The 24,943-nt window shown below is 54.9% G+C and overlaps 1 protein-coding gene across 3 annotated transcripts in view; it reads left to right on the forward strand.

Moving 5' to 3' along the window:
• The window catches only part of Pald1 (phosphatase domain containing paladin 1), a 68,786-nt gene extending 47,070 nt beyond the window's left edge, over nucleotides 1-21,716 (forward strand). For all 3 annotated transcript variants that reach the window (XM_063238620.1, XM_063238619.1, XM_005005312.3), the window contains exons 14-20: nucleotides 24-179; nucleotides 482-664; nucleotides 1,402-1,542; nucleotides 1,670-1,741; nucleotides 4,759-4,899; nucleotides 18,535-18,690; nucleotides 19,456-21,716. In XM_063238620.1, coding sequence (XP_063094690.1) covers nucleotides 24-179; nucleotides 482-664; nucleotides 1,402-1,542; nucleotides 1,670-1,741; nucleotides 4,759-4,899; nucleotides 18,535-18,690; nucleotides 19,456-19,608 — 1,002 coding nt within the window. In that variant the 3' untranslated portion in view covers nucleotides 19,609-21,716. The remainder of the gene's footprint in view (nucleotides 1-23; nucleotides 180-481; nucleotides 665-1,401; nucleotides 1,543-1,669; nucleotides 1,742-4,758; nucleotides 4,900-18,534; nucleotides 18,691-19,455) is intronic.
• Nucleotides 21,717-24,943: the final 3,227 nt, after the last annotated feature.

Below are 24,943 nucleotides of genomic sequence, written 5' to 3' on the forward strand. Positions count from 1 at the left end.
CTGATGGTCCCTCTGTCCCCTAGGCCCTGGGCAGCATCCTGACCTACCTGACCGATGCCAAAAGGAAGCTGCAGCGGGTGGTCTGGGTCAACCTGCGGGAGGATGCCATGTTGGAGTGTGATGGTCACATCCACAGCCTGCGGATGCTTGGGCCCCCCATAGCCCCTGCTCATTTGGAGGTGAGACTTCCTGTCCTTGCCTTGGAGGCCTCTGGATGTGGCCTGGTAGGGTCTTCAGGGGGTTCCATGCTGCTGCTACACAGATGGGGAACTGAGGCCCCGAGTGGGGCAGTCTGAGGGGCTGGTTTGGGACTCGTCCTCCAGTGCTCTCTTGCTGTCCTGGCTCTGGTGGGCTTGTGACCCCCAAGACTGTGCGGCAGGGATGGGCCTGGATGCTAGGACTGGCCACAGCTACCGTGGGCTCTGGCCTTTCAAAGCCAGAGGGATGCCTCAGTGATTTCTATACTCATCTCTATACTCAGGCCATGGAGGCCCAGCTGAAGGCCCACTTAAGCATGCCGCCCCCTGACACGAAGGGCCCACCGCTCCCCAGGTTCCAGACGTGCCTCACCATGCAGGAAGTCTTCAGCCAGCACTGTGGGGCCTGCCCGGGCCTCACGTATCACCGCATCCCCCTGCCAGACTTCTGCGCCCCCCGAGAGGAGGTGAGGTGGGGGGGGCGGGAGGCTTCCCTGCCTCCCCTTGGTCTGGGCTTACGGAGGGGAGACCAGCCCAGCTGTGCTGTGGGGTGGGGAGACTGTGGTACAGGGTGGCCCAAGGGGTTCATTCCTATCCCTTGCAGCTGTGTGTGTGTGTGCATGCACGTGTGTGCTGTGTCTGCTGGGGGAATGAGTGTAGAGTGTGGTGCATCATGGATGCACACAGGTGTGATGAGTGTTCTCTGCAGGTTTGGATGCCTGTCTTGTCTGCCTGTCTTGTCTTACAGGCCTGGGGGGAGGGTGCCTTCAGAGCGCTGTGTGGTGTGGGCTGTGGAGGTTGTTGTGGCATGCCGGTATGTGACCGAGGTGTTCTCATATGTGACAGACGCATCTTCCAGCTGTCTGTAGTCTATGTGTCTTGAAGGCACGCGGGTGCCCAGTATGGTGCGTGTGCCAGGTGTGTGGTGAATCATCCACCTGTGCGTGCTCTTGGAGACTGTACCCTTGTGGTCCCTGCCTGTGGTGTGCTGCCCCCTGGTGGCCGAGCCCTGTTGCAACGTCCAGCTAGGCTCATGCCCCATCCTCACACGGGGGGGGGGGGGGGGGGCACTGGCTGGCCTACCTGTGTGTCTCACCAGGTGGAGGGGGCAGCTTGGGCTTATGTCTGTTCACACATTCAGTCCATGGGCCCTGGGTGGGGAGAGATATAACACCCTGGACTCAGACTGTGGCCTTACCCTCAGGACTTTGACCACCTGCTGGATGCCCTGCGGGCCGCCCTTGCCAAGGACCCTGGCACTGGCTTCGTGTTCAGCTGCCTCAGTGGCCAGGGCCGGACCACGACTGCCATGGTGGTGGCTGTGCTAGCCTTCTGGCGCATCCGAGTATGTGTAACCAGTGTGAGAACAGGGGTCTGCCTAGGCAGGGTGGGCACCGGAGCCTCAGGGTTGCTGGATGGCAGAGGGTGTGGGTGGCAGAGGCAGCACTCTGAGGCACTGCTGTCTTCCCCAGGGCTGCCCCGAGGTGGGGGAGGAAGAGCTCGTGAGCGTGCCTGATGCCAGGTTCACCAAGGGCGAGTTTCAGGTGAGTGTGTTGGTGGAGGGTTAGGGGGTTCCTGGGGAGGAGGGCAGAGCTGGGGCAGGTCTGGGGATCCTCAGAACTCTTCCAAATGCGGACGCCCCTTCCGTCTTGTTATTAGGGCTTCCTGTTCCCGTTTCCTAGAGGAGCCGACAGGACTGGCTCTGGGCCCTGGCCGATGGCACAGGAGATGGGAGCTGGACTCTCATCTTCCCCCCACCCTGGCCTGGCTGCTGGGCGCCCTGGGGTAACATTGACGGCTGCCTCTCAGGCACCTGGGACCCAGCTGTGGTTGGTCCCCGGCCCATGCTGCCCTGTCTGTCCCTGTGTTCTGGATCAGGCGCTGGTGGACGGCCACCAGCCTTTCAGGTTCACTCACCAGGTGGCATGTACTTAACTGTCATCTCAGACACCGGTGAGGAGGTGGCAGGTCCCTGCAGAGCTAGCATGTGACCACCTGGTCATAACATCAGGGTTGGCTGCTGCCCACAGGCCCACCTGTACTGTGTGTCCCTGGTGTCCCCTCCCTGCAGTTCTGCTGCCCTGACCTCCATGTGGCTCCTCAGACTAAGAGCAGCCCTCCTGCCTCAGCCTCCTGGAGTGCAGGGATTACAAGTTTGCCTCCTACTCATCTTAGAAAACAGATCCTGTACCTATTAAACGATAGCTCCCCATTCACCCCTCCTCCCAGTTCCTGGTGACCACCATCATCACTTCTGAGGGTCCAGGGTGCGATTGGGCGAGCCCAGGATAGGGGAGGGTGGCACTGAGTGCCCTTTCAGCACAAATTAGACCCTTATCCTACACCACACACAAAAACTCACCCACAGTGGGTCAGACTCTGAACGTTATGGCTAAACCTACAAAACATGTTAGAATGAGATATCAAAGAACTCCATGACTTTGGAGTTGGCAGTGATTTTTTGGATGTAAGACCAAAACCACAGGCAACAAAAGCAAAAACGGGCAAATCCAATTCTGTTAGGAGTCAAGATGTGAGCCTGGCATGGCGGTACATGCCTGTAATCCCAGCACTCAGGAGGCTGAGGCAGGAGGATCACTGTGAGTTCAAGACCAGCCTGGGCTGCAAAGTGAGCTCAAGGCCAGCCTGAACTGCATAGAGAGACCCTGTCTCAAAAAGACCAAAACAAACAAACAAACAAACAAAACAGAGTGGTTGGGGAGGTGGGAGCCAGGGGCCAAGTGTGCATAATAGGGGTTTTTGGAAGGTGTGGGACCTGGACAAGGCTGTGATTGGTTGGATCAGAAAGAGTGGGGCTGAGGGCAGGGCCCCAGCATGCGTTTGATCTTCACCTTGAGGCCAGCAGGGCAGCAGGAGGAGGTTGTGATGAGACTGTCCCTCCAGTGGCTCTAGCAGCAGTCACACGGAGTGGAGGGTCTGGGAAGGAGGGGGCAGTGAGTGGGAGGGAGGTCTTGAGGGCCACTGGACATGGGGCAGGGAGGACTTTCAGGAGGACCCCAGGTCTCTGGCTCTACACTGGTAAAAGCCACAAAGATGCAGAATTCGGGGAGTAGCAGCTTCACGCCAGAGGCTAGGAGTTGGTTTTCAAGACTTCACAGGTTCCCTCCTGGGGACCTGCAGAGTCCAGGCATGGGGTGTGGACCGGGCGGCCCCTCTGACTCCCACACTCACACCTCAAGCTGGATCAGCTGTTGGTGGCCTCCAGGCTGCTGAGCTCTTGTTTCTCACCTGGCAGCCACCTTGTGCTGCTGGCCTTCAATGAAGACAGGGTGGGGGCAGCCCTTCCTGGGGCGGGCCTGGGCGAGCTTGCACAAGGAGCCAGTTGTCTGTATCTTCTCCTTCCCGGCCTGGTGGATAAGGGGTACCCGGCAGGGGCTGTGGACAGCCCTTGCCCAGTGGGTGCAGATGTGAGGGCCAGGTCAGGATGAAAAGATGCCTGTGGGCTGTGGGCTGTGGAAAGGAGAGGGTGTGGGAGAGCCCAGGGGCAAGGCGATTCTAGGGCCTGTAGAACCAGTGAAGGTTTGGGTTTTATGTGGAGTGCGTGGTCACCATTGGGAGACCGATGCCCGTGAATGACAGCAGTGGCATGCTCAGGTTTATACTTTTTAAGACCTCTCTGACCGTAGGGAGAGCAGGGAGGGGTCCCTAGTGGGGCTGTGGAGTGCAGGGTAAACGGATTCAGAGGGCCGTATTGGGAGGGTGGGGAAGAGCCCTGCCCCGGTGACCACTCAGGCCTCTTTTCCCAGGGGCGCTGATATCAGATGGGTGTGTCCATGCTGGGTTGACTAGAGCTGGGGTTCCCCACAGTGTCTGGGGCTGCCATGGGATGGGAGGAGCGCTGGGAAGGCCTCAGCATGGCCTGGTCACACATCTCACCTCCCCTACCCGGGGGCATGCATGTTGCAGCCACTGCTTGCTTAGGGTGGGGTTCATCTGAAATCAGCCTTCTACCGAGGAGTAAGCGCCTCACAGCTCACGGCGCTGGGCTGGTTCTCATATCCCACGGCACAAAGCACAGGAGATGGCGGTTGTTTATTATGCCTTGAACTTGAAGCCATTGCTGAGCTGCATAGTAGGAGAATCTGCACTCCTAACACCTGGTCCCCTGGCAGGACTGCGTACGGACTGACGCCTGGTCAAGGGGCCCTGTTTTCCTGGTCGTTTTGGTAGGGTACTGTGAAAGACTAGAAACGTGAGGGTGTAGCAGATGTGGAGATAGAGTATGAGCTGAACAGGATTTAGGCCACAGGTTACCCACACCCAGCAGTATTAGCCCTTGATACCCCTGTTGGGAAGATTTGTCTCCAGATTGGAGGTTTCAAAGTTACTGGAATAATTGAAAAAGAATGGTAGCAGTTGTTAAGATTTTCAATTTCACATTAAAATTGTGTGCAACTGGAAACGTCTGTGCATCGCCAGTAAAAGGGGTGAGATGAAAAGCACTTTGGGAGCCCAGCCCGAGAGGTGTCCAGGAGCCCTCTTCCCTCTTGCTGCCCGCCGAGGGCTTCCTGGCTACTTATCCCCCATCCTCTGGCTCTAGGTAGTGATGAACGTGGTACAGCTGCTGCCCGATGGGCACCGCATAAAGAAGGAGGTGGACGCAGCCCTGGACACGGTCAGCGAGACCATGACGCCCATGCACTACCACCTGCGGGAGCTCATCATCTGCACCTACCGCCAGGTGAGCCCGAGCTGCCCAGCTGCATTCCAGGTGTGCTCCGCCCAGGCCGCGGTTGGCCCTCTGGTTGCACTTGGTTACCTTCTACCTCCGGGAGGTGGAGGTGATCCCTGAAATGGAAATATTCTCAGCCCAAGCCACTCCCGCCTGATTCTGTGCATGATGTGTGCAGGTGTGCTGCAAACTGCTTCATACGTGCTGTGGCCTTGGGACCAAGCAAGGAAGGGGCCAGTCTCAGCTGTGAACATCTGAGGGCCCCCTGGTGCCAGGTGGTACCCCCTAGTTGGTAGATCATGGGAACCCAGGGTGCACGAGTCCGGGGGGTTGCTGGGGCCTCAGGCTTGGACCAGCTGATGGGCAGTTGGCAGGGATGCGGTTCTGTATCACACATGGTAGATGATGCTGCCATGTCCACAGGAACTGGCCTGGCTCCATTTGGACTTTTCAAATTTGCTCAGTTAAAATTTGTTTTGCACCTGCCTTGGAAGCAGGTAGTCGTGAGTTCGATCCCTGGTACCGGTAAAAAGGAAAAAGACAAAAAAAAAAAAAATTTGTTTTTTGACTCAGTTGTAAAAATACGATTTTCGTAAGTCTGGATTCCAAGTTAGAATCTGGGATTTGAGGCCAGTCTGAAAGAGCGTGTTCTATTGTTTGCCTTGGTCCCTAGTGTTCTCTTCTCTGTCACCTTTGTCCCCTCCCCTGTGCCATCACAAGTTATCGTGGCCCTTGCAGTTTGTGTTTCAGGTCTGGGAGTGGAGCAGCTGACCTGCCCACTTCTGCTTTTCCCTGGCCCTGTGGATTCAGGGGGGCTGGTGTCATAGAGGGGGTACCATGGGAGTTCTGGGTAGGGCGAGCGCTCTAAGGGTGCTGAGAGAGGGCAGTGTGTGCCCGCCTGTGTTCTCTGCTGCTGGCCAGTGATTCTCAGGACAGCTTTGCCTGTGGCCCTTGCAGGAAGGCAGGCTGCCCCCAGCCAGCCTGTGCTGTGAGCAGCTGGACACACGTTGCAGAATGATGCATCCCGGCAGCCTTTGCTCAGGGTCAGGGATCCGACCAGCTTGTGGCAAAGGGTGGTACCTGGCTGGAGATGGGCAAGGCATGTGGGCCAGACTGTATCCAAGATTAGAGGTCAGCTGAGGTAGGAGTTTGTCTACTGAAAAGCGGCTCTATGTGGAGAGGGGAAGGTGACTCCGAGCTTTGTGCATTCAAAAAGATAGTTTTACGTAGAGAATGATGGGTCCTGCTCACAATGGTCTAGTGTGCTACCACCAGGTGGCAGCATGGAGCCGGGAGAGTAAAGAACCTAGGCTTCCTGTTGTCTGTAGCCCGAGGCCCAGGAAGTGGAAAGGTGCTTCAAAGCACCATCACCCACGTCCTGCCCAGGCTGCCCAGGCTGCCCAGGCTGGCCAGGCCCTGGGAGAGCCTCTTCTCTGCATCCCACAGCTAAACGGCCCTTCCTCCCTGTGCACTGTGCAGCCTTGAATGTCCAGTGTGCTGTGCATAGTGTGGAGCAGGAGTGCTGCAGGCTTGAGCTGGTGTGTGTGTGTGTGTCTCCCCTATGGAGCTGGCCTGGAACAGTCCTGGTAGCGTGAGAGCAGGGAGGCTGTCCAGGCAGGAGGGGCCACAGGTGCAAAGGCCAGGAGGCTGAGTGAGTTTAGGGCATGAAGGCGGCCTGGTACCTGCAGTTTCGTCAGAGGAAATCAGAGGTGAGGTTGGAGGCTCAGCTGTCCCTACTTTGTTGGCAGGGGAGGAAGGTGGGGGTAGTATGGCAGGGGCTGTGGCTGCTCTGTCTTCCGAGTGTAGAGTGTTGTAGTGAGAAGGGAGGAGGCTGAAGCAGTTGAGGACTCCCGCAGCTCCCACTAGGCCACCCAGTCTGTTTTCCAGGCCAGGGTGGTGCAGAGACTTGCCCCACAGATCTGGAAGCCAAATTTGTGTAGTACCCAGCATGGCCACAAGATGGCCCTGGGAGCTGACTTTGGGTCAAATTTAAGTGCGGAGGGCCTGAGATGGCTCCTAGTGCTGCGCTCTCATCCTGCCTGGGCATGAGGTTAATATGGGCGCTTCAGGGCGTCTCCTGCCTACTTCCATTCCCAGAGTCTGAGCGGGTCTGCTGTGGGGCCGTGTCTGGGTCTTGTTTTTAAAGTTGTCGTGGGTGGGTGTGGTGGCACACACAGGAATCTCAGTACTAGGTAGGCTGAGGCAGGAGGATCACTATGAGTTCAAGGCCAGCCTGGGTTCCATAGTGAGTTCAAAGCCAGCCTGGACTACTCAGTGAGACCCTGTCCCAAAAACAAAACAAAATAAAACAAAAACAAACAAACAAAAGGCCCCCAAAATAAATAGTGACGCCAGTGTACTTCCAGGGTTGAGAACCACAGACTTATGCAAGGGTCCCCAGCTTCAGTGCGCCCGAGACTTCTCTGGTGGATTTGGCATGGAGTGTGTGTGTCCCCAGTGCTGAGCCTGTGGCAGTGTTTCTGATGCCAGATCTGGATACTAATGGATCCCACATGCTGATGCTCTGGGCTGGGGCCCTGTGGTGCTAGTGTTTTATCCTGAGTAAACTCTGACAGCTTTATTGAGATGAGACTCACATTCCACTTCTTTAAAGTATACAAGGCTAGCCGGGCCTGGTGGCACACACCTGAAGTCCCAGCACTGAGGAGGCTGAGGCAGGAGGACTGCCATGAATCTGAGACCCACTGGGCTATGTAGTGAACTTGAAATCAGCCTGAACTATGCTACTATTTTTAAAGACTCTGTCTCAAAAAATAAAACAAAACAAACAAGCGAAAAATATATACAGGGTTGGGGGTGTTGCTTGATGGTAGAACACTTGCCTAGCATGTGCAAGACCCTGGATGGGATCCCAATACTGCAAAAGTAAAAGTTACATACTTTTGCGGGTTTTAGTGAATAGTGGTACAGCCATCACCCCGAACATTTTCATCACCCCGAAAAGAAACCTCAGATCTTTCAACAGTCATTTCCTTTCCCCCAGCCTCCAACAACTGCAAATCTTTCAATCTCCATGGATTTTCCTATTCTGCTTGGCTGTTTATGGAGACCGCAACACATAGTGAATCAGTTCATATAAGCAGAATTATATAATACGTGGCCTTGGCATTGTGTTTTAAAGATTCATCTGTTGGGGGTTCATTAATACCTCATCCCCCCCCTTTTTTTTTGCTGACTTAATAGTCTACTGGATGGATGTAACACGCTGTGTTCAGCTTCTCTCTTGCAGGGTCATTTGGGTCGTTCCCTTTTCTTGGCCCTGTGTGTGGTGAACCTTTGTGTCCGTGTGGTATGTGGCCTCGTTGCCACTTACCTTGGGGTCTGCCTGTGTGATAGGAAACATATCGGCTGGTGTTTCTTCTGTGTGCTCACACCTCCACAGTCCACACAAGACCCCTGTGACCTCGGCATACGTGGGGGCTTCTCCCCACCTACCGTGCAAGCTTGCAGCTGTAGCTCGCAGGTGCTGGGGCTCCCTCACTCCAGTTCAGTTCTGGACACATCTGGTGGTGGCATCCTACCTTCCCAGGCTGGGGGTTCTGTCCCCAAAACAGTACCCCCCACCCTTCAGATACCAGCTGCAAGCCCCAGGAGGTTTTTACTGATGCTTCTGATCAGGAGACTCTCAATGGGGGCCCCTGTAATCTCGTCCTGAGGTTCAGTTAATTTGCTTTAGTTGCTCACAGGACTCAGGAAACACTTAGCTTACTGGGTTGTCATAAAGAATATTTCAAAGGATGCAGGAGAGATGTGCAGGGCAAGGTCCTGGAGGAGGGATGCAGAACCTCCGGGCGCTCTCCGGGTGCATCACCTACCAGGATGAGCTCTCGGGTTTTTATGGTGACTTCATTGCACAGGTGTGATTGCTGATAGGTTGGGGTCAAATACCTCAAAAATACCTCAAATACTGCTGTGACTATCATTTTGCCCATTAGAGTGAGGCAGAGTCGGGGGTAGAGGCACGTTCATCCTGGTGTCCAGACTGGAAGGTTCCACCTAGCCCCTGCCCTGGCTCAGATGGAGGTCATTTGCATGGCCCAGAGCACAGCAGTGTCCCCAGCACTGCCTCAGGAAGCTGTTAGTCCCCCCTTCCCCAGGCTGGGGGCCCAGCAGGAAGGAAGGATAGATTTTCCAGCCAGGCGGGGGCATCATGTTCCTGGGAGATGCTGCTAGTTTTCTGTCGTACCTCAGGTTTGAGTCTCAGTCAAGACTACTTTGGGGCTTAAGCCCCCGGGAAGCCAGGCAGGATAAAGGCCCAGTGTCCTTGGGCTAGCCTCATGTCGATGTCCTGCTGGTCTGTGAATGTCACCAGCAGTGACCCCTCTGCGGTGCATTGGGTGGTTTTGCTCCTGCGACAGCTATCGGGCTGGGGCTTGTTAAGACAGCAGACCTGACACTGGGATGGGATCATTCAGGGGGTCCTCTTCTTGAGGCTTTCCTTTACTTCTGGGACCACCATTCTCAGGAGGCCGGGGGGTCCTGTTTCACGGCTCTGGTGGTGGGTGACTGAGCAGCGTGGATTAGAGCTCATCCAGCCGCAGACTCGTGGGCATGCAGTGGAGAGCGGGCAGCATCTGACAGGCTGCTCGTCCAGTCCTTGGGTTCCACAGAGCAATCTTAAGGAAAGGGAAGGCCCTTTCCAGGGTTGTCAGTGTGTGATTTTGTTCAACACGTCTTTTAAAGACAGGAGGGAAACAAAAATTTAAAACCCCGACTACTACCTAATACGGTTGGCATTTTATAAAAGAAAGGCTGTTTTAGTGGCAGAAAAACTAGGAGAGTGTCATCTCAGATAGAGGGCAACCTTGAAAAGATTTCTGATTTCCTGTGCACCCTCCTACCCCCAGGGCCTGGGTTTGAGGATCGCAGCTCTTGGTGACCAGATTGCTGGGTGCTTTAGGCAGAAAGGCAGAAAGCCTCTTCCAAGGTTCCCCAGGTGTCCTGGCCTGTCCTGGTGTGGCCTGTGTCCTGCCCTGAGGTCATGGTGATCTGAGCTGTCCCAGCTGCTTCCAGGATAGGAGGGGCCTCCCGTCAGCTCTGCACACACATGCGCAGGAGGGGCTCTGTTGAGCATCTCTACAATACAAAAACCGTTTCTCTGCTCTACACACGTGGGGTCAGAGTGGACATTGGAATGGACTTCATTGTGGCTGGCAGCCCATGCCAAGCCACAGGCAGATGGGAAGGAGGAGGCTGACAGGTGGAGGAATACGGACAGGGGTGTTGGAGGGAGCTGGGTTCTGATGCAGTGTCTTCTGCCTCTGACAGCCCGCGTCCTCACCTGCCGGGCTGGACCCCCATTTCCTCCAAGGGCCGGTGTGATGGCTGTGTGCACAGGGCATGGCTGGCTCAGGATGTGCGTCAGGCCAGTGTCCTCTGCTTTTGCCTCCTAGCTTTAGAGTGCCCCTTGGGGCCTCAGGATCTGGAGTCTGGCTCATCTGTTTATAGATAAGAGTGGGGCTTGGAGAGAGGGCGGGTTGCTGAAGGTCCTGCATGACTTGGGATGAGACGCAAAGGCCCTCACTCCCAGCCCACATATGTCATCACCTGCCCACGTTACCCTTGACTTGAGAGTCTCAGCCACGTGCCCAGGGTTGTTAGCCTGCACCTCCTATGAAGTGCTGGAGTCACAGCTTGGTCACTTTCTGGCTTAGCCTTTGGCCAGAACAGTTATGGGTGGTGCTATGTGCTGCCATCCAGGCCTGGAGGTCCTGTCACCTCCCTTGCTGTGGCATCTGTGGCACGCGTTGCTTGGATTATTTCACTTGCAACTTGCAGAATAGTGATCTGCCAGTTCCTCATTCCCTCTGCATTAATTAATGGCAGCAATTCCAGAAATAGAGACCTCCCTGGAGTGCAGTGGGTCTAAAAGGCAGGTGCGTGAATCTTTCTTAGATTTCCTGTCGTATTGGACCGAGGCTGGGTTGGTTTGGGAGGTGCTTGTCTAAACCCCAGGAAAAGGCACTGGATTGCCTGACAGGCCTTCAGGCTCGGCTGCAGTTGGAGTCTCTGGGTGAGGAGGGTCTGGGTGACTGGAGCAGGACAGGGAAGACAGGGTGGACAGGGAGGAAGGTCAGGCTGGACTTGCCAGGGTTCCAGGCCCACGTGGTTGTACCATCTTCACACCCCAGAGCCAGCCTGAGAGGTGGTGGCACTAAAGCTGCACACTGTTTTCCGTTGGGAAGGCTGTGGCTTGTGTGACAGCCTTGGCTGTTCTCAGCCTGTCTCAGGCTACTTGGCCCCGGGGGCGCAGCCCACTGTTGTAACTCTTCCATGTTCTGTGGTGTTGGTGAGGTTAGATCAAGGCCTGGTCATCCGGCCCATGTGTGTGAGGGAGCCAGAATGCTCAGAAAACTTTAAAAATTGCCTCAAACAGAAAACAACAGAAGAGAGGAAGAAAGCCTTTTGAATTAAGGTGCTTTGTGAGGTTTGGGGTGGATGTGAGAAGGCCAGGCTCGGGGTGAGGAGAACCCAAGATGGCCACCAGCCACAGGATGACGCCATCCCGCAAATCAATTGTTTCCTGTTGGGCTTGGAATGGGAACATATTTGTGACAGAAATCAAGGTCAGTCTCCTAGAGGAAGCCCTACTAGGAGCATTAATGCCAGTGGTACTTTTCCTTGGCCTTGACTAGTGATGCTAATTCTTCGTGCTCTGTATTTAAAGCAGTCTGCTGTGTCTCCCGGCCTCCCTCCTGAGTGAGTTCGGAGAATAACTAAAGTAAAAATAGCCACGCTAAGAGAAGCAGCATGTCCTTTGGTCTCAGACTGAGATTTGTAAATATAGTGCCATGGCACACAGAAACAACAAAACAACACCGAGGATTTGAAGACAGATTTATTTATGCTGATGGGTACTGGTCAGACCATTCCCAGAACCTCAGACCCTGGTCTCTGGGGCTTATGTGCCGTAAGCAAGCAGGAAGCATGGCTTGTTGATTGAGAACTGGTTCTTACAGTGTGCCTTATGGTGACCATCCACTTCTAGGAACCACAGGCAACCAGAACTGGACCAGGGCCCATTACCTGGGCAACTAAGACACTGCAGGGTACCGGCGGGGGTGGAGGCACTCTCTTTACAGGAGTACTGCTTGAACCTTGAGCAGTCCATTTTTAGTTTTCTAAGGCTGTCTTCTTACCCTGTATTCTCTGGTCCTCAGAGGTGAAGAGATCAGGGCGGGTTTTGAAGGAATCATCTGACCGAAGAGGAAGCCAAGGCTGAGGAAGTTCGATGCCTGCCCGGTGGCAGGCCAGAACCTGTCTCCCAGCACTTCGCCTGAATTTATTTCCCTGCTAGTGGCAGCCTTGGCCTAGGGGGCAGTTTTGCAGAAGCAGAAAGAGGAAGGGCTGTTGGGGAAGCCCTGCCTGTGCCGTGGCCGCTGCCTGGGTGCTGAGTGGCCGCACAAACTGAAGCGCTGTGGGGATCAGCACAGGGACCTAAGGACTAAGGTCACTTCCTAAGGAAACCGCGAAGTGAGACACTCTGGCACTGAGCTTTGGGCGGCTCTTCCTCAGCCTTCCAGAAGGGTTCTCTGGAGACATCATTTCAATAGTTAATGGGTCTCCAGGGCCGCCTGGCCTGTGCAATTAGGGCAGCCCTGTAATGCTACCAGCTGTCACATAAAGTGTGACTGAAGGAAGGGCCACTTCTTCCGGCTCTGTCACACCCAGCCCAGAAGAGTGCTGGTGGGTAATGAAGAGTGTGTGTGTGTGTGTGTGTGTGTGTGTGTGTGTGTGCTAAGACCTCTTGCTTCCCTTCCCATTGCAGGCTAAGCTGGAACCATTTCCTCCCTGCTGGGGATTTTTCTGTTCTAATTAATTACAGATCTCAGTGAGCCCTCAGTGTATAGGTATGGCTCCCCTCCCCTCTCCCCTCCCCCTCCCCTCCCCCTCCCCTCCCCCTCCCCTCCCCCTCCCCTCTCCCCTCCCCTCCCCTCTCCCTCCCCTCCCCTCCCTTCCCCTCTCCCCTTCCCTCCCCCTCCCCTCTCTTCTCTTCCCTCTCCTCCCCTCCCCATTATTTTACTTGATTTCCTATGTTTGTTTGTTTGTGGTATTAGGGATTGAACCCAGGGTGTCACCAACACTAGGCAGGCATTCTGCCACTGAGCCACATCGCCAGCTCTTTTTACATTTTAAGATAGGCCTTGCTGAGTTGTCTAGGCTGACCTTGAGTTTGTAGTCCTCCGGCCTTGGCCCCCCTCACAGCTGGGGCCACAGGTGTGTGCCACCGCCTCTGGCTTCTAGGTGAGTGCCTTCAGCCTTGGAGTTTTCAGTGGTTTGGGCAGTTTCCGCCTCAACCCCAGCTCACTCCCTTCCCTTGCACGTCACCCTGTCAAGTGTGGCCACTTCTGTGTTTGCTGTTGTCACCCTCTGGTGTGGTTGTCCTGGGGTGCTGTTTGTGGCCTGCCTGGGTCTGTTTTCCCATCTGTCACCCGAAGTCACTACCCCTGCTCTGTGCACCTTGGGGGTGTTGGTCAGGACCAGTGCTGCCCCGTCCTGGGTGGGGAGGGTGTGGTGGGCAGGTGGCCTCTTGCGGGGTGGGGCTGTGTTTGGGCAGGAGCTTCGATGCCTGGCGCAGCAGGGCTGTCAGTGGGGTCTGTGGATGCATGGCAGGCTGAGAGGCTAGGCTTAGTTCCTTCACATGTTAGAAGTTCTGAACAGTACATGACGGCTTTGGAAAATGGGTTGCCGTCATGGGCTGAGGGTCCTGCCTTCCCTTGCAGGTCAGGTGCAGGAAGCCCCCTGTGCTGAGGCCTGATGCCAGCCTGGCCTGAGGAGGGGCTCGCAGGGTCCTGGAGGAAGTACAGTGGCTTGCCTGGCAGCCCTGTCTGCCAGGGAGGACACGCTGCTGCGGTGGGCAGAGAGTGGGATCTGAGCTCTAGGGACCACCTAACCATCCTCTGGCCATCTCTGAGCTGGACCCTGCAGCTGGAAGTAGAGGCCAGCAGGTTGCATTGCCTGCCACTCAGTGGGGGTCACATGGAAGCTTCCGGAATGGGGAGCTTGGACACCGAGACACCAAGCTCAGCCTGGCCTCATTTGCTCCTGTTTCTCCCCTGAGGCTCTTTCCCTTCAGCCTGAGCCTTGTCCAGGAATTTAAGGACATGAGCCATCAGCTGGCTATTTCTAGCAAGAGTGGACAGGAGGCCCGGTTCCCGCTGAGACTCCACCCTTGGCGCTGTGGGTGACTGTGACAGATCTGTCACCCGTTTGACCTCAGCCTCCCTTTCTGGAAAGCAGAGGGGTGGATGTAGGTGACCCTGGTGTCCTGCGAGGCTGGGGTTAATGAATGTGCTAATCACCGACTTCACAGTTTAACACACAGCTGCTGAGTGCCGCACACTGTGGTAGGTACTGGAATGCCATGCAAACGGAAGACACCGTCCCGAGTCTGGGCTATAGTAACACAGTGAACACCAGGCAAGTGAGCATCCTGGTGTCAGCCAGCAGCGGGTCTGTGGTGGGCAGTGAAGGGGTGGGATGAGCGGTTGCAGTATTCAGAGAGGTGGTCAGTGCAGACCGTAAGGAGCCGAGGCAGGGAGCCAAGCTGGCCTCGGGAAAGTGCATTCCAGGCAGAGGACATAGCAGATTCAGGGGCCCTGCAGTGGGTGGTACCCATGTGGGAATGATGCCTGGGGCCAGAGGGAAGGGAGGTTGGAGGCTGCGGGAAGCGGACCTGGCAGGCCAAGTCGGGATTGCTTAGGTTCGGCCTCTGTTCCAAGCATCAGGGGTATTAGGCAGAATTTTGAGCAGAGGCACTGGCTTACATTTCCTCCTGTTCTCTGGGGCCGTGCTGAGAATAAACAGCAGGAGGTAGAGTTGGGCTGTCACTGAGGTCAGGGTGGCGTGGACCAAGGAGGCAAGAAGTGGGGAGCCTCTGGAGGTGTCCCACAGTAGAGTGGTGGGGTTCCCTGATTTGGTGGAGGGAGGGATCAGGGTTTGGTGTAAAGAACAGGAAGGGTGGATCTGCCACTTGGATGGGGCAGCAGGTTTGGGACCCCACTGGTGAGTGTGGGAGGCCTGGCTGATGTCAGGAACATGTGTGCAGGCTGCTGTGGAGAGGTGCGTGTCGGGTTCCAGCCTCTGGCTAGAATCTAGATTCTGGGTGCACTGGAAGCCAGGTGCAGGAGGTGCCCTAGGGGCTCGGTACTACTCACCAGCTGTGAACCTGCTGCCCACCCATTTCTAATGCAAGCTCTTGGGCACTGGGGAGAAGTGGGGTGTTAAATCTGCTTATAACCTGGTGTCTGCCCTGGTTTATATCATTGTATGGGGAGACAGACCCCAGTGTGGCGGGGCCGTCACAGACCTCAAGATGGAGCACACTGCAGTGTTGACTGATGCGGTTCATCCTGAGGGCAGCTGAGGCCAAGGGGCTTAGGGCTGGAGTGCCCAGGGCAGGCTTCCGGAGAGAGGAGGCTTGTCCCAGGCCTGAGGGACAAGCTGGACATGGGCAGACCTGGCTGAGAGGAAGGGCCCTGTGACAGGAGGGACAGAAGTAGAGAAGCGTGAGGCCTGGGAGGGCGGGGCGTGACTGGTGAAAGAGGCCGGGGTCCTGAGAAGAGCTTGGGGAGTGGAGCGCCATCCCAGCTCAGGAAGCTGCGCCTTTGGGTATCTGCTGAACCTCATCTGTAAGTGACATGTGCCGTCAGATCAGCACATGATGTGCTCAGCCATAGCCTGGGAAGCTCCTTGCTTGTGCCTCAGTGGGCCTTTCTGGAGAGCACCACCGGCAGCTTTGGCTGGCACCCATGCCAAGCAGACAGAGGTGTGAGAGGCCTGAAGTGCCCTAAACCCTGGCTGCCCTTCCTGGCCCCTTCTCTATTTTAGGGCTCAGTCTGCAGCTATAATGACAGCCTGGCCTGCCAGGTCACTCAGAAACAGCTTCACTATTTTTATGCACAGGAGGTGGCTGGCTTAGGCTTGCCCTTCTCCTGGGCAGGGTGAGAATGGAATGTTTTTAAGGAAGCCAAGGCCTGATAGGAAGGTGGGTCATTGTCTGAAATCACAGCCCTGGGATGGGGCAGGATGTGCCCCGGGGTCTCCTGGAGGTGCCAGGCGTGCTCTTAACACCGTGGTCTGAATTTAGAGATAATTCTACCCTTGTCAGTAGGACTCAGAAGCTCCCTCTGCCTCTCCACCCCAAGTCCTCATCCTAACCCACGCGTATCTGTCGGCACAGGCAGGGCTCCATCCCCACGGAAGTGGGCCACAGAGGGGACAGTGCTGGTGTGGCCAGTGCCAGGGCTGAGTGAGAGCTGAGGGCTTTTCATGCCCATGGGAGATTTCTCCTGTGTCCTCAATGGAAAGTGGTGTCAAATGGCATTCTGTGGGACACTGGGTCATGCTTACTCCTTCTAAGAAGATGTTTCTAATTAGGCTGCAGGGTTTTGACTGCAGCTTGGGAAAGGACAGAAGAAAATCTTTTTATTTTTCCTTTTCTTTTGGCCATTGCCTAATATTCTAAGTGAAGCTAACGGCTTAGGGCACCTGCTCAGTCCTTCAAACAGTAGGTGTCTGGTCCCTACCTGCCAGGCATCCTTCAGCAGGTGGCTGCGCCCCACACCCCCAGCGACAGCAACTGCAACAGGTGGGGAAGCCTTAGCTTGGCTCCCACCCGCACCCCACCCCGTACCCCTCTCCTCCGCCCACATGCTCCTCCTCTATCGTCCCGCCTACTCTGGCCCTTCTGTCACCTGTACAAGGCTTCTTTGGCAGCATCACCGCCTGGGAGCACAGGACCGTTAACCTGGGGACTGAGAGTTAGCAGCAGGACCAGGACCAGAACCCATCTGGGTTTCAGTGTCACCAGGGTCCCCTCACTGCCCCTGCCACTGCTCACCGGCCACCTTCCAGCCCTGCCTCTGTCCCCAGGGCCCCCAGAGCTGCTTAGGGATTGGGGGGGGGTGCAGCTTACCCAGTTGCCTTCCACTCATGCAGCCCTGGGAGCTTTGCTCTAAAGACAGAACTGGCGGGCAGGGACCCAAGATCCTATACAGTCCCCTCCAGCTGTCATTCTTCTTTTTTTGTTTGCTGGGGATGGAACCCAAGGCCTTGCTGAGCTAGGCAAGAGCCCTCCTGCTGAGCAACACCCCAGCCCCATCTCTGACTCTTAGGGCTCTGGGCCATGTTAACTCTGGCATGGGGGGCTCACCCCAGAGTTTTCTTCCATCCTCTGAGGAGGAGACGCACAGAGGCAGCCTTGTGTACCTTCCAGCTGCAGCCAGCTGTTAGATCAGCCTTCCTGGCTCCTGGGGCTTGCTGTGCCCTTCCCAGAGTTCCCGACCCCTAGGGCCATCATCTTATGGGGTGAGGAGCTGGGGCTACATGGGCAGCGCATCCCCAATGGGTTCCAGGCACAGAGTCTGGCATGGTGGCGGAGTATCCTGTGGAGGAGGCCTTGTCGCCCAGCCCCTCCTCCTGAGCGTGCGTCTCCCCTGACTGAAGCCGTGGTGCTCAGCCCTGGCCACCAGCCTCTGATGCGCCCTGGCCTCCTACTCATCTGATTGGTCTGGGGTTGGCCTCGGCCTCTGTTTTAAGGCTTCCATGCTTCTCATGGATAGGAAGGTCGTGGACCCAGTCTTCCAGTCCGAGGGTTAACCTCCTGGTGACACTAGTGGCTTCCATAATTGAGTCCCTGTTTCTCTCATGTCCCTTACATTCTCCTCTCGGCCTGGCTAGCTGGTCACAGCTCACACATCTTGGGCACTGTCCTGAGCTCTGCGCTGTCCCATCTCATGCAAATTTCTCCCGGCCAGGCCCACCAGGCCTTCGTGGCCCCTGAACACACACTCTGCGAACCCTGTGTCTGGTAGGCTTTGCTGTCGTCCCCTGCATATGGCCTAGGCCATTCTCACAGAAGGGATTAGAGTTGTTGCTGCCAAAGCCGAGTCCCACATGGCCTCACTTGGCGGGGCACCTGGGCTTCCTAACCCAGCTGCTTCGTCTGTCTCTTGCTCCCAGGGCCTTTCTCAGTCATTTATCCGCCCCCAGCCTTGGAGAGCATGAGAGCGGAGGTTCCAAGGCCATCTGTTCACCCCTTCACCTCTGATACCCACCGTTTGCAAAACAGTCAAGGTCAGGCAGGGTACAGGGGGCCTTCTCCTTCCGGCGAGCCCAGGCTGAGGGGGGAGCGGAGGGGGCCTGCTGCAGGCAGCTGCACCAGGTCAGGAGTGAGTCAGCCCTCCCAACCCTCCCTGAGGGAAACGATGCAGGGACATCGAGGAGCTCCAGGCTTCCCTCCAGCCTGGGAGCCGCGGGACCACAGAGATGTCCCTCCAGGGGTATCAAGAGCTGGCAAAGGGTCTTCCTTAGCAGTTACAGTGGGCCTGCCTCTGAAGGGCCTTGCCCCGCTTGGGGGCCGCAGAGTCTCCCTGTGGAGAGTGTGGCCTCGTCTGGCCACCCCTTGGGAACAGGACAGCAGCCACAGTGCCGGTGAGGAAATGGAGCCAGGGCAGCCAAGTGCCTGCTTCCTGTCGGTAGGCAGCTGCTGTCTGATGCTAGAGCTGGCAAGGGCAATGGCTTTGCCTGTGGCCTGGGCAGGCCCGTACTCAGGACAGTGGGGTGTGTGAGTCTGGGGGCAGCGAGGACCCCGTGCTGACCCCACCCTGTTCTGTCCTCCAGGCGAAGGCTGCCAAAGACGAGCAGGAGGCGCAGAGGTTGCAGCTTCGCAGCGTGCAGTACCTGGAGCGCTACATCTGCTTGATCCTCTTCAATGCCTACCTCCACCTGGAGGAAGCGCGCTCCTGGCAGAGGCCCTTCAGCGCCTGGATGCAGGAGGTGAGAGGCGGAGGCTGAGAGTGATGTGTCCCGGGATGTGGGCCCCAAGAGGTTGGGGGCCTCTTGCTGGGACCCAGGTGACAGGTAATCCTGTGGAGGGGGAACAGTGCTATTCTTCATGATTGCATCTCATTCAGCTATGGGTCGTCAGCCCGCCACCTGCACTTGGCAGGCAGACGGATGACCTGGGCATTGTGGTGTGTACCTGTAATCTCAGCATTGCGGGGAGGCTGAGGCAGGAAGATTCCAAGTTTGAGCCCAGCCTGGGAAACTTAGGCCCTGTATCAACATAAAAAAAAAAAAAAATTTAAATTAAAAAAGTGCTGTGTGGGGGCTGGGGATTTAGCTCAGCGGCATAAGTGCCTGCCTTGCAAGCAGGCAGTCGCGAGTTCGATTCCTGGTACCAATAAAAAGGAAAAAGACAAAAAAAAAGAAAACAAAAAAATGCTGTGGATGTAGCTCAGTATGAAGGCCCTACCTACTCCAAGGGAGGCCATTACTGGCCTGGGCACTTTATGCCTGTTCTTTCCGGTCCTCACCTGTGCCTGGTGAGGGCTGAGGGCAAAGGCTGTAGTGCCCACCCCACCTTCTCCCAGCTGTGACTTGACAGGCTGGTGGTCCCCAGGAGCCTGCTGACCTCCTCAGTGGTGCAGAGATGAAATAAATAGTGTTGGCGTCAGCTCAAGGGTGGAGTTGGAGTGGCTGGAATGCACTTGGTGGCACCCTCTGCTGAAATGCTGCCCCACCTCTGTCGTCCCTCTCCAGGTGGCATCCAAGGCCGGAGTCTATGAGATCCTCAACCAGCTGGGCTTCCCTGAGCTGGAGAGCACAGAGGACCAGCCCTTCTCCAGGCTGCGGCACCGGTGGCAGGAGCAGAGCCCGGGGCCTGAGCCCTCGGCCAGCAGGGACTTCCTGTAGGGGCTTCCTCCTGCCCCTCCTCAGATCCTCTTTGCTGGGAACCTGCCTTGCAGAAGCGACTTCAGGCTTCCTGGAATGGCAGGGCAGGGCAGGGTGCCTTTTGGAAGAACTTTGTCCTGGATTCGCAGTTGGCACAGCCTCTCAGAGGCCCGTGGACTCTTCCAGGAGACCTGGTGTGGGCACCTTGCAGACAGCTGTTTGGCTTCCAGCAAACGTGTGCCCCAAACTGTCAAGCAGCCGATCGTCACTTCTCTCCTCCTCTTCCCCCTCAGATGTTCTCATGGCCCAGCCAGCATCAGTTCCCTTCCCTCTGGCTGCCCACCTCCCGCTCCTCTTTTTGCTCCCTGAGCCCTGCCCTGGGGAACCCAGCTGCCTGGGGTGGACGGCGGGATTGATTACCTTAGAGGCAGCTTCAGCCAGTGTCTCTCAGCTCCGTCTCCAGCCAGGGAGACTGCAAGGACAACCTCCATGACCAGGGGCTGGCCTTGGCCTCTCCCTCCTGTCCCCTGTCCCCTTCCCCTGGGCTGGCAGGATGTGGAGGTCTCTGGGGAGCTGGAAACATCAGGGGACCCTTCTTGGGGATTTAGAAAGCGCTTTTGGAGGCTGACACAGCACTATGGAGGAAGAGCTCACGTTGCCCTGGAACTTGGACCAAGGGCCAGGCAGTCCACCTTTCCCGCTCACCCCCCCGCACCCCCAGCAGGACCTGAAGGATGACTGACTCAAGGGTGGTTGTTGGGGTGGCGCTTGCGAGCAGTGAACGTGAGAGTTGGGGCCAAGGATGGCATGGGGCGGTGTCCCCTGGGTTCCAGGCCAGCCCTGTGAGGGATCGGAGGATGAATGAGCTGGATCCCTGGGGGAGCATAAAGGCCAGCCCGCTCAGTTACGGGTTCTTGGGTCACCTCTGTCCATAGGTGGGAGGGCTGTGGAAAGGGGCAGGAGACGGGCCCTGCAGCTGCCATTTAGGCCAGGGCTGCTGCTTGCTGAAACCCCAGGCCTGGACAGTAAGTAGCCCGTCTGCCCACCTGGCTCCTGGGGTCCGGGAAACCTCGCTAGTTGGGCTCATGCAGTTCTGCAGAAAGACAGAAGGATGTAGTCAGGTGTGGTGGAGCCCATCTGTAACCTTAGCACTCTGGAGGCTGAGGCAGGAGGATCATTGAAACTTTGAGGCCAGCCTGGGCTATGTAGTGAGTTCAAGGCCAGCCTGCACTACCTAGCGAGATCCTGTCTCAAAAACCTAAAACAACAGCAACAGGACAGAAGGGTGTGTCAGTTTTTGATCTTTGAAAGGGGCAGAAGAGGCCTAAGCCATTCACATCTACCCAGTGTTGAAGAATATCGATCCTCGTAGGTCGAGTTTTGCAAAACTACTGTATGTCTTGCCCCTGCCTTTTCAGCCGGTTTCTATTGTGTGTATTCAGAGGCTTCAGTTTCTTTGCAGACAAGGTCTAGCTGAAGAGTCAGATCAGGGGTGAACTGGGAGGGATCCTTTGTGTTCTCATGCTTGGCTCTGACTTTCAGCTGTGCTGGGACCACTGGCCAATCACTTCACCTCTCTGCCTCAGTTTCCCCATCTGTAAAATGGGAGAATAATACTTGCCTACCTACCTCACAAGGGTGTTGTGAGGAATCATTCATGATTTTTTTTTTTTTTTTTTGTATAGCGCTTTTGAGCATTAAAAGCAGCTTCAATGTGAAATATGCCTGCTGATTTCTGTTTAGGGTGAGGCAGACCTTATAGAATTGACACAGTTGGGTCCTTGCTCCTTCAGGGCCCTGAGAAGGACCTGTGGCACTTCTGAATCTTAAACAGTTCGAGGGATTTTTCAGACCTCTTTCCTCTTTCACATCCCAGAGCATGCCTGGTCATCTCACACTGGATGCCCAAGGCTGCCTGCTGAGCCCCTATTTTAATAAGGTAACAAGCTAATTCTCACTGGAGTGTGGGAGATGTATATCTAGGAAAAGTGTGTGAAGCAAAATGGGACATTTTGCAAATGCAAACATCTGTGTAACTCAGACATCTGTCAAGACATATCTATAGCTTTACAGTGGGGGATACTTCTGAATAAAAATTTGTGGACGATGGTTCACAGTGCATCTTCAAACACTGATTCTGTGCAGGTCATACTTAGAGATTCTTGGGTTGCATCCTATGGAAAAGGGGCTCCAGCTGGCTTTCCACGAAGAACGACCAGGAGAGGGACCGTGGTAGCAGTGCAGCAGGGCCTTGGCACAGTAGGGACCTTGCATGAGAAGTTTCCCAGGAGCCCCAAAGCCCCTCTGTGTCCTCCCTGCGGTGCCCTTCAGAGGTGCTGCCAGGAGCACCTGCCACAGGGAGCACCTTCCCATCCAACACCTTGTTTGTGCAGAACCCTGCTCTTCCCTGTCCTACTGTCCTGGTTTTACAAAGTAAGGATCTTGACTCCTTGTTGAGTCTGTTAAACTTCTAAACTTCTCAAGTTGACACAGTATATGAACCATACACCTATCCCATGTGGGCGGCCTGAGCCAGCCCTGGGCACACAGGGGATAGGGCCCTGTTTCTGCCCTCCATCCTGTGCCCTGGCAGGGTCTCGAGCTGCCCCAATTTGAGACTTGGCCTCTATGTTCTACCTTGGAAGACTTTGCACCCCTGTTGTGGTCTGGAGGGCTTCCTCCTTCTTTGTTTTCAAGGCTGCTCCCCAAGTGACCTACTTGCACACCTAACCCCATCTTGGCACCTGTGCCCAGACTGGCACCTCCCCCCTCCTGCCCCACCCTCTCTGGGCATCTCCTGTGCTCTGGCTGGTGAAGGTTGGCCTCCAGCTCTGCTCTTGAAAAATGACCTCTAGTTTCTACCTAGACATATTAGGTCCCCTGAAGTTGTCATGATCTCTCTTGCCTGTGTATTCTGCTTGTTTTGAAATTTTTTATTTTAGAATAAAAACCAAGTGAAACAAAACAATAAAGCCAATCAAAATAGGACAGTATGACACAGGACTTCAAAACAAGGTAATAGGAAATCAACAATGGCTACTGTAATGCCTCTTGTTGTCTTCCAAATAGGTGCCTATACCATCAGACATAATACCATCAGACATAATAAAATCAAACAAAACAAACAGAATAGAACCAATAAAAACAAAATAATGAATGCAATACAGGACTTTAAAACAAAATAATAGTAAACCCAAATTAGCTACCATAATGTATCTTGTTATCTTCAAAATAGCTGCCCATGCCATCAGATATAATAAAATCAAGCAAGGTAAAACAGAATAAAACCCAGCCAAACAAAACAATGAGAATGATCCAGGGTTTCGAAACAAGATAACAGTGAATTAACAATGGCTACCACCTTCCGAAGGAGATTTCCCCATTAGATGCTACACTGCATACTGTTATCCTCTGAATAGATGATCAGACCACCGGCTGTAGACCTGCAAAGTCAGTGAAACACTATAAAGATTACAAGCATTGAATTGTATTTTACCTTATTAGTTAGCACTGCAGCCTGTGTTTCTCCGTGTTCTGTTGTCTCAAATCAGGGTCTGCCAGTTGTGAGTGTGGCCACGGCAGGAGTTGTGCTGTCTAGAGAGGGAGCAGAGCGGAGGACGAAGAGGCTGTTGGGACCCTGGAGAGAGGGGGTGCCCATTTGCAGTTTTTTCATACTGCTTTCAATTTGTCATTCAGAAATGTTTCATTTGGAAGACTCAGCAGTGGAGGAGTATCCTCCCTCTTTTCTTTTTAAAGACATGCTCTTGCTAAGGTCACCAAACTGCCCAGGATAGGCTCAAACTCATAACCCTCCTGCCTCAGCTTCCCACAGTACTGAGATAATTTTTTATTTTTTGATGCTTATTTACCTATTTATTTATTGACAAGGTCTCACTACGTCCTTCGGGCTGGCCTTAAACTCAACCCAGGCTGGCACTGAGCTTGTGGCAATCGCCTACCTCAGCCTCCCAAGTGCCTGGATTCTCTGCCACACCCAGCCTGAGGCTGACTTTGAAAAACTCTTCTAGTTTTATGACTCAACATAAGATCTGACACTTGTTTAATTTTATAGTTCTTGGTGATAAGTGCCTCAGGGAGGTGGAACGTGTTATATTTACTGGCCATTCACTATTTTCTCTTTTGGGAATCATCTGTACCCTTTGTTGACTTCTTTTCTTGTGCGTATTTGTCTTTTTTTCTTGATTGTTAAGGTGGCAACAGTTTACAATAAATATTGCATTTATTGTTAGTTTTGAAATTTCATCAGCTACAGGCTGCTGTAGAGCCTGCCCTCTGTACTCTGTGTGCCTCAGCACACCTGAACAGGCCTGTTCCCACGTCTATAAGCTTGGCTTATTTTGTTGTGTTCTTTAGTAAAGTGCTTACTTAGTCCAGCACTGTATTTGGCTTTCTTTATAGTCATCCTCTCATTCGATCTCCCTATAGGACTGCAAAGTACCTATTATGATTCCCATTTTACAGATGACACACTGAGGCCCGGGGAGGGCCTGGTTCCAAGCCCTTGCTCCTCCTGGAAGTGGCTCCTGGAGTTGGCTTTGAGTGGGAACCCTCTCTGCCATTTTCTGCAAAGGAGAAAAAAATGTCAAACCTGCAGAAGAAACCACAGGCTGGGGTGACTTAGGGAGGGGATGGGGAGACGTGATTATTCTGAACCTTCTCTCAGGTTCTTCCTGTTCTCCGGCTCAGTGACCTTGAAACCCCTATGTTTTTGTGAGGTCCCCTTCGCACCCACACCGAGAGCTGGTTTCCCAGAAGTCATGTGGACCATGGCTTCTCTGTGTCTGTGGCACTGTCCTCTGTAGTTTCACTTTGCACCTCTCCGTGACTCCTCTGTCACCTCGCCCGCCACAGCCCTCTGCAAATCTGCGCCACAGCCCCGGTCTACACTGTCCAGAGCCACAGCCCTTATCTACGCTGTCCAGAGCCGTTTCATGCTTCCTCTGAGTGGCTGGACAGCTTCTCACTGACTCCAGCGCCAGCAGCTTGTGAGGGCGCCCATTTCTTCTGTCCTACCGCTGTGGGGGAGGCCACCAGGTGTTCACTATGTAGCCCTGCTGGCCTCAAACTTGATACAATCCTCCTGCCTCAGCCTCCTGAGTTCTGGCATTGTGGGGGTGCCCGCCACACCCATCCTTTTTAAAATTACTGGGTTAAAATTGTAGTGCAGTCTGTGTCATGGACGGACAGATGGACAGTTCTCTATTCTAGTTCCTCTCATCTCACAACTCTCTTCCTTTGTCAGAGAGAGGTTGTGGTTAGGATAGAGTCCTGTTTACACATTTTGTGTCCCTATTAGAGGCCTTCCCTGCCCAAGGTTTTTTTGTCTTCCCTATGT

This window comes from Cavia porcellus, unplaced genomic scaffold (genome assembly GCF_034190915.1).
Source record: "Cavia porcellus strain 051 isolate PalLab524CR breed Dunkin Hartley unplaced genomic scaffold, mCavPor4.1 scaffold_28, whole genome shotgun sequence".
Taxonomy (NCBI): domain Eukaryota; kingdom Metazoa; phylum Chordata; class Mammalia; order Rodentia; family Caviidae; genus Cavia; species Cavia porcellus.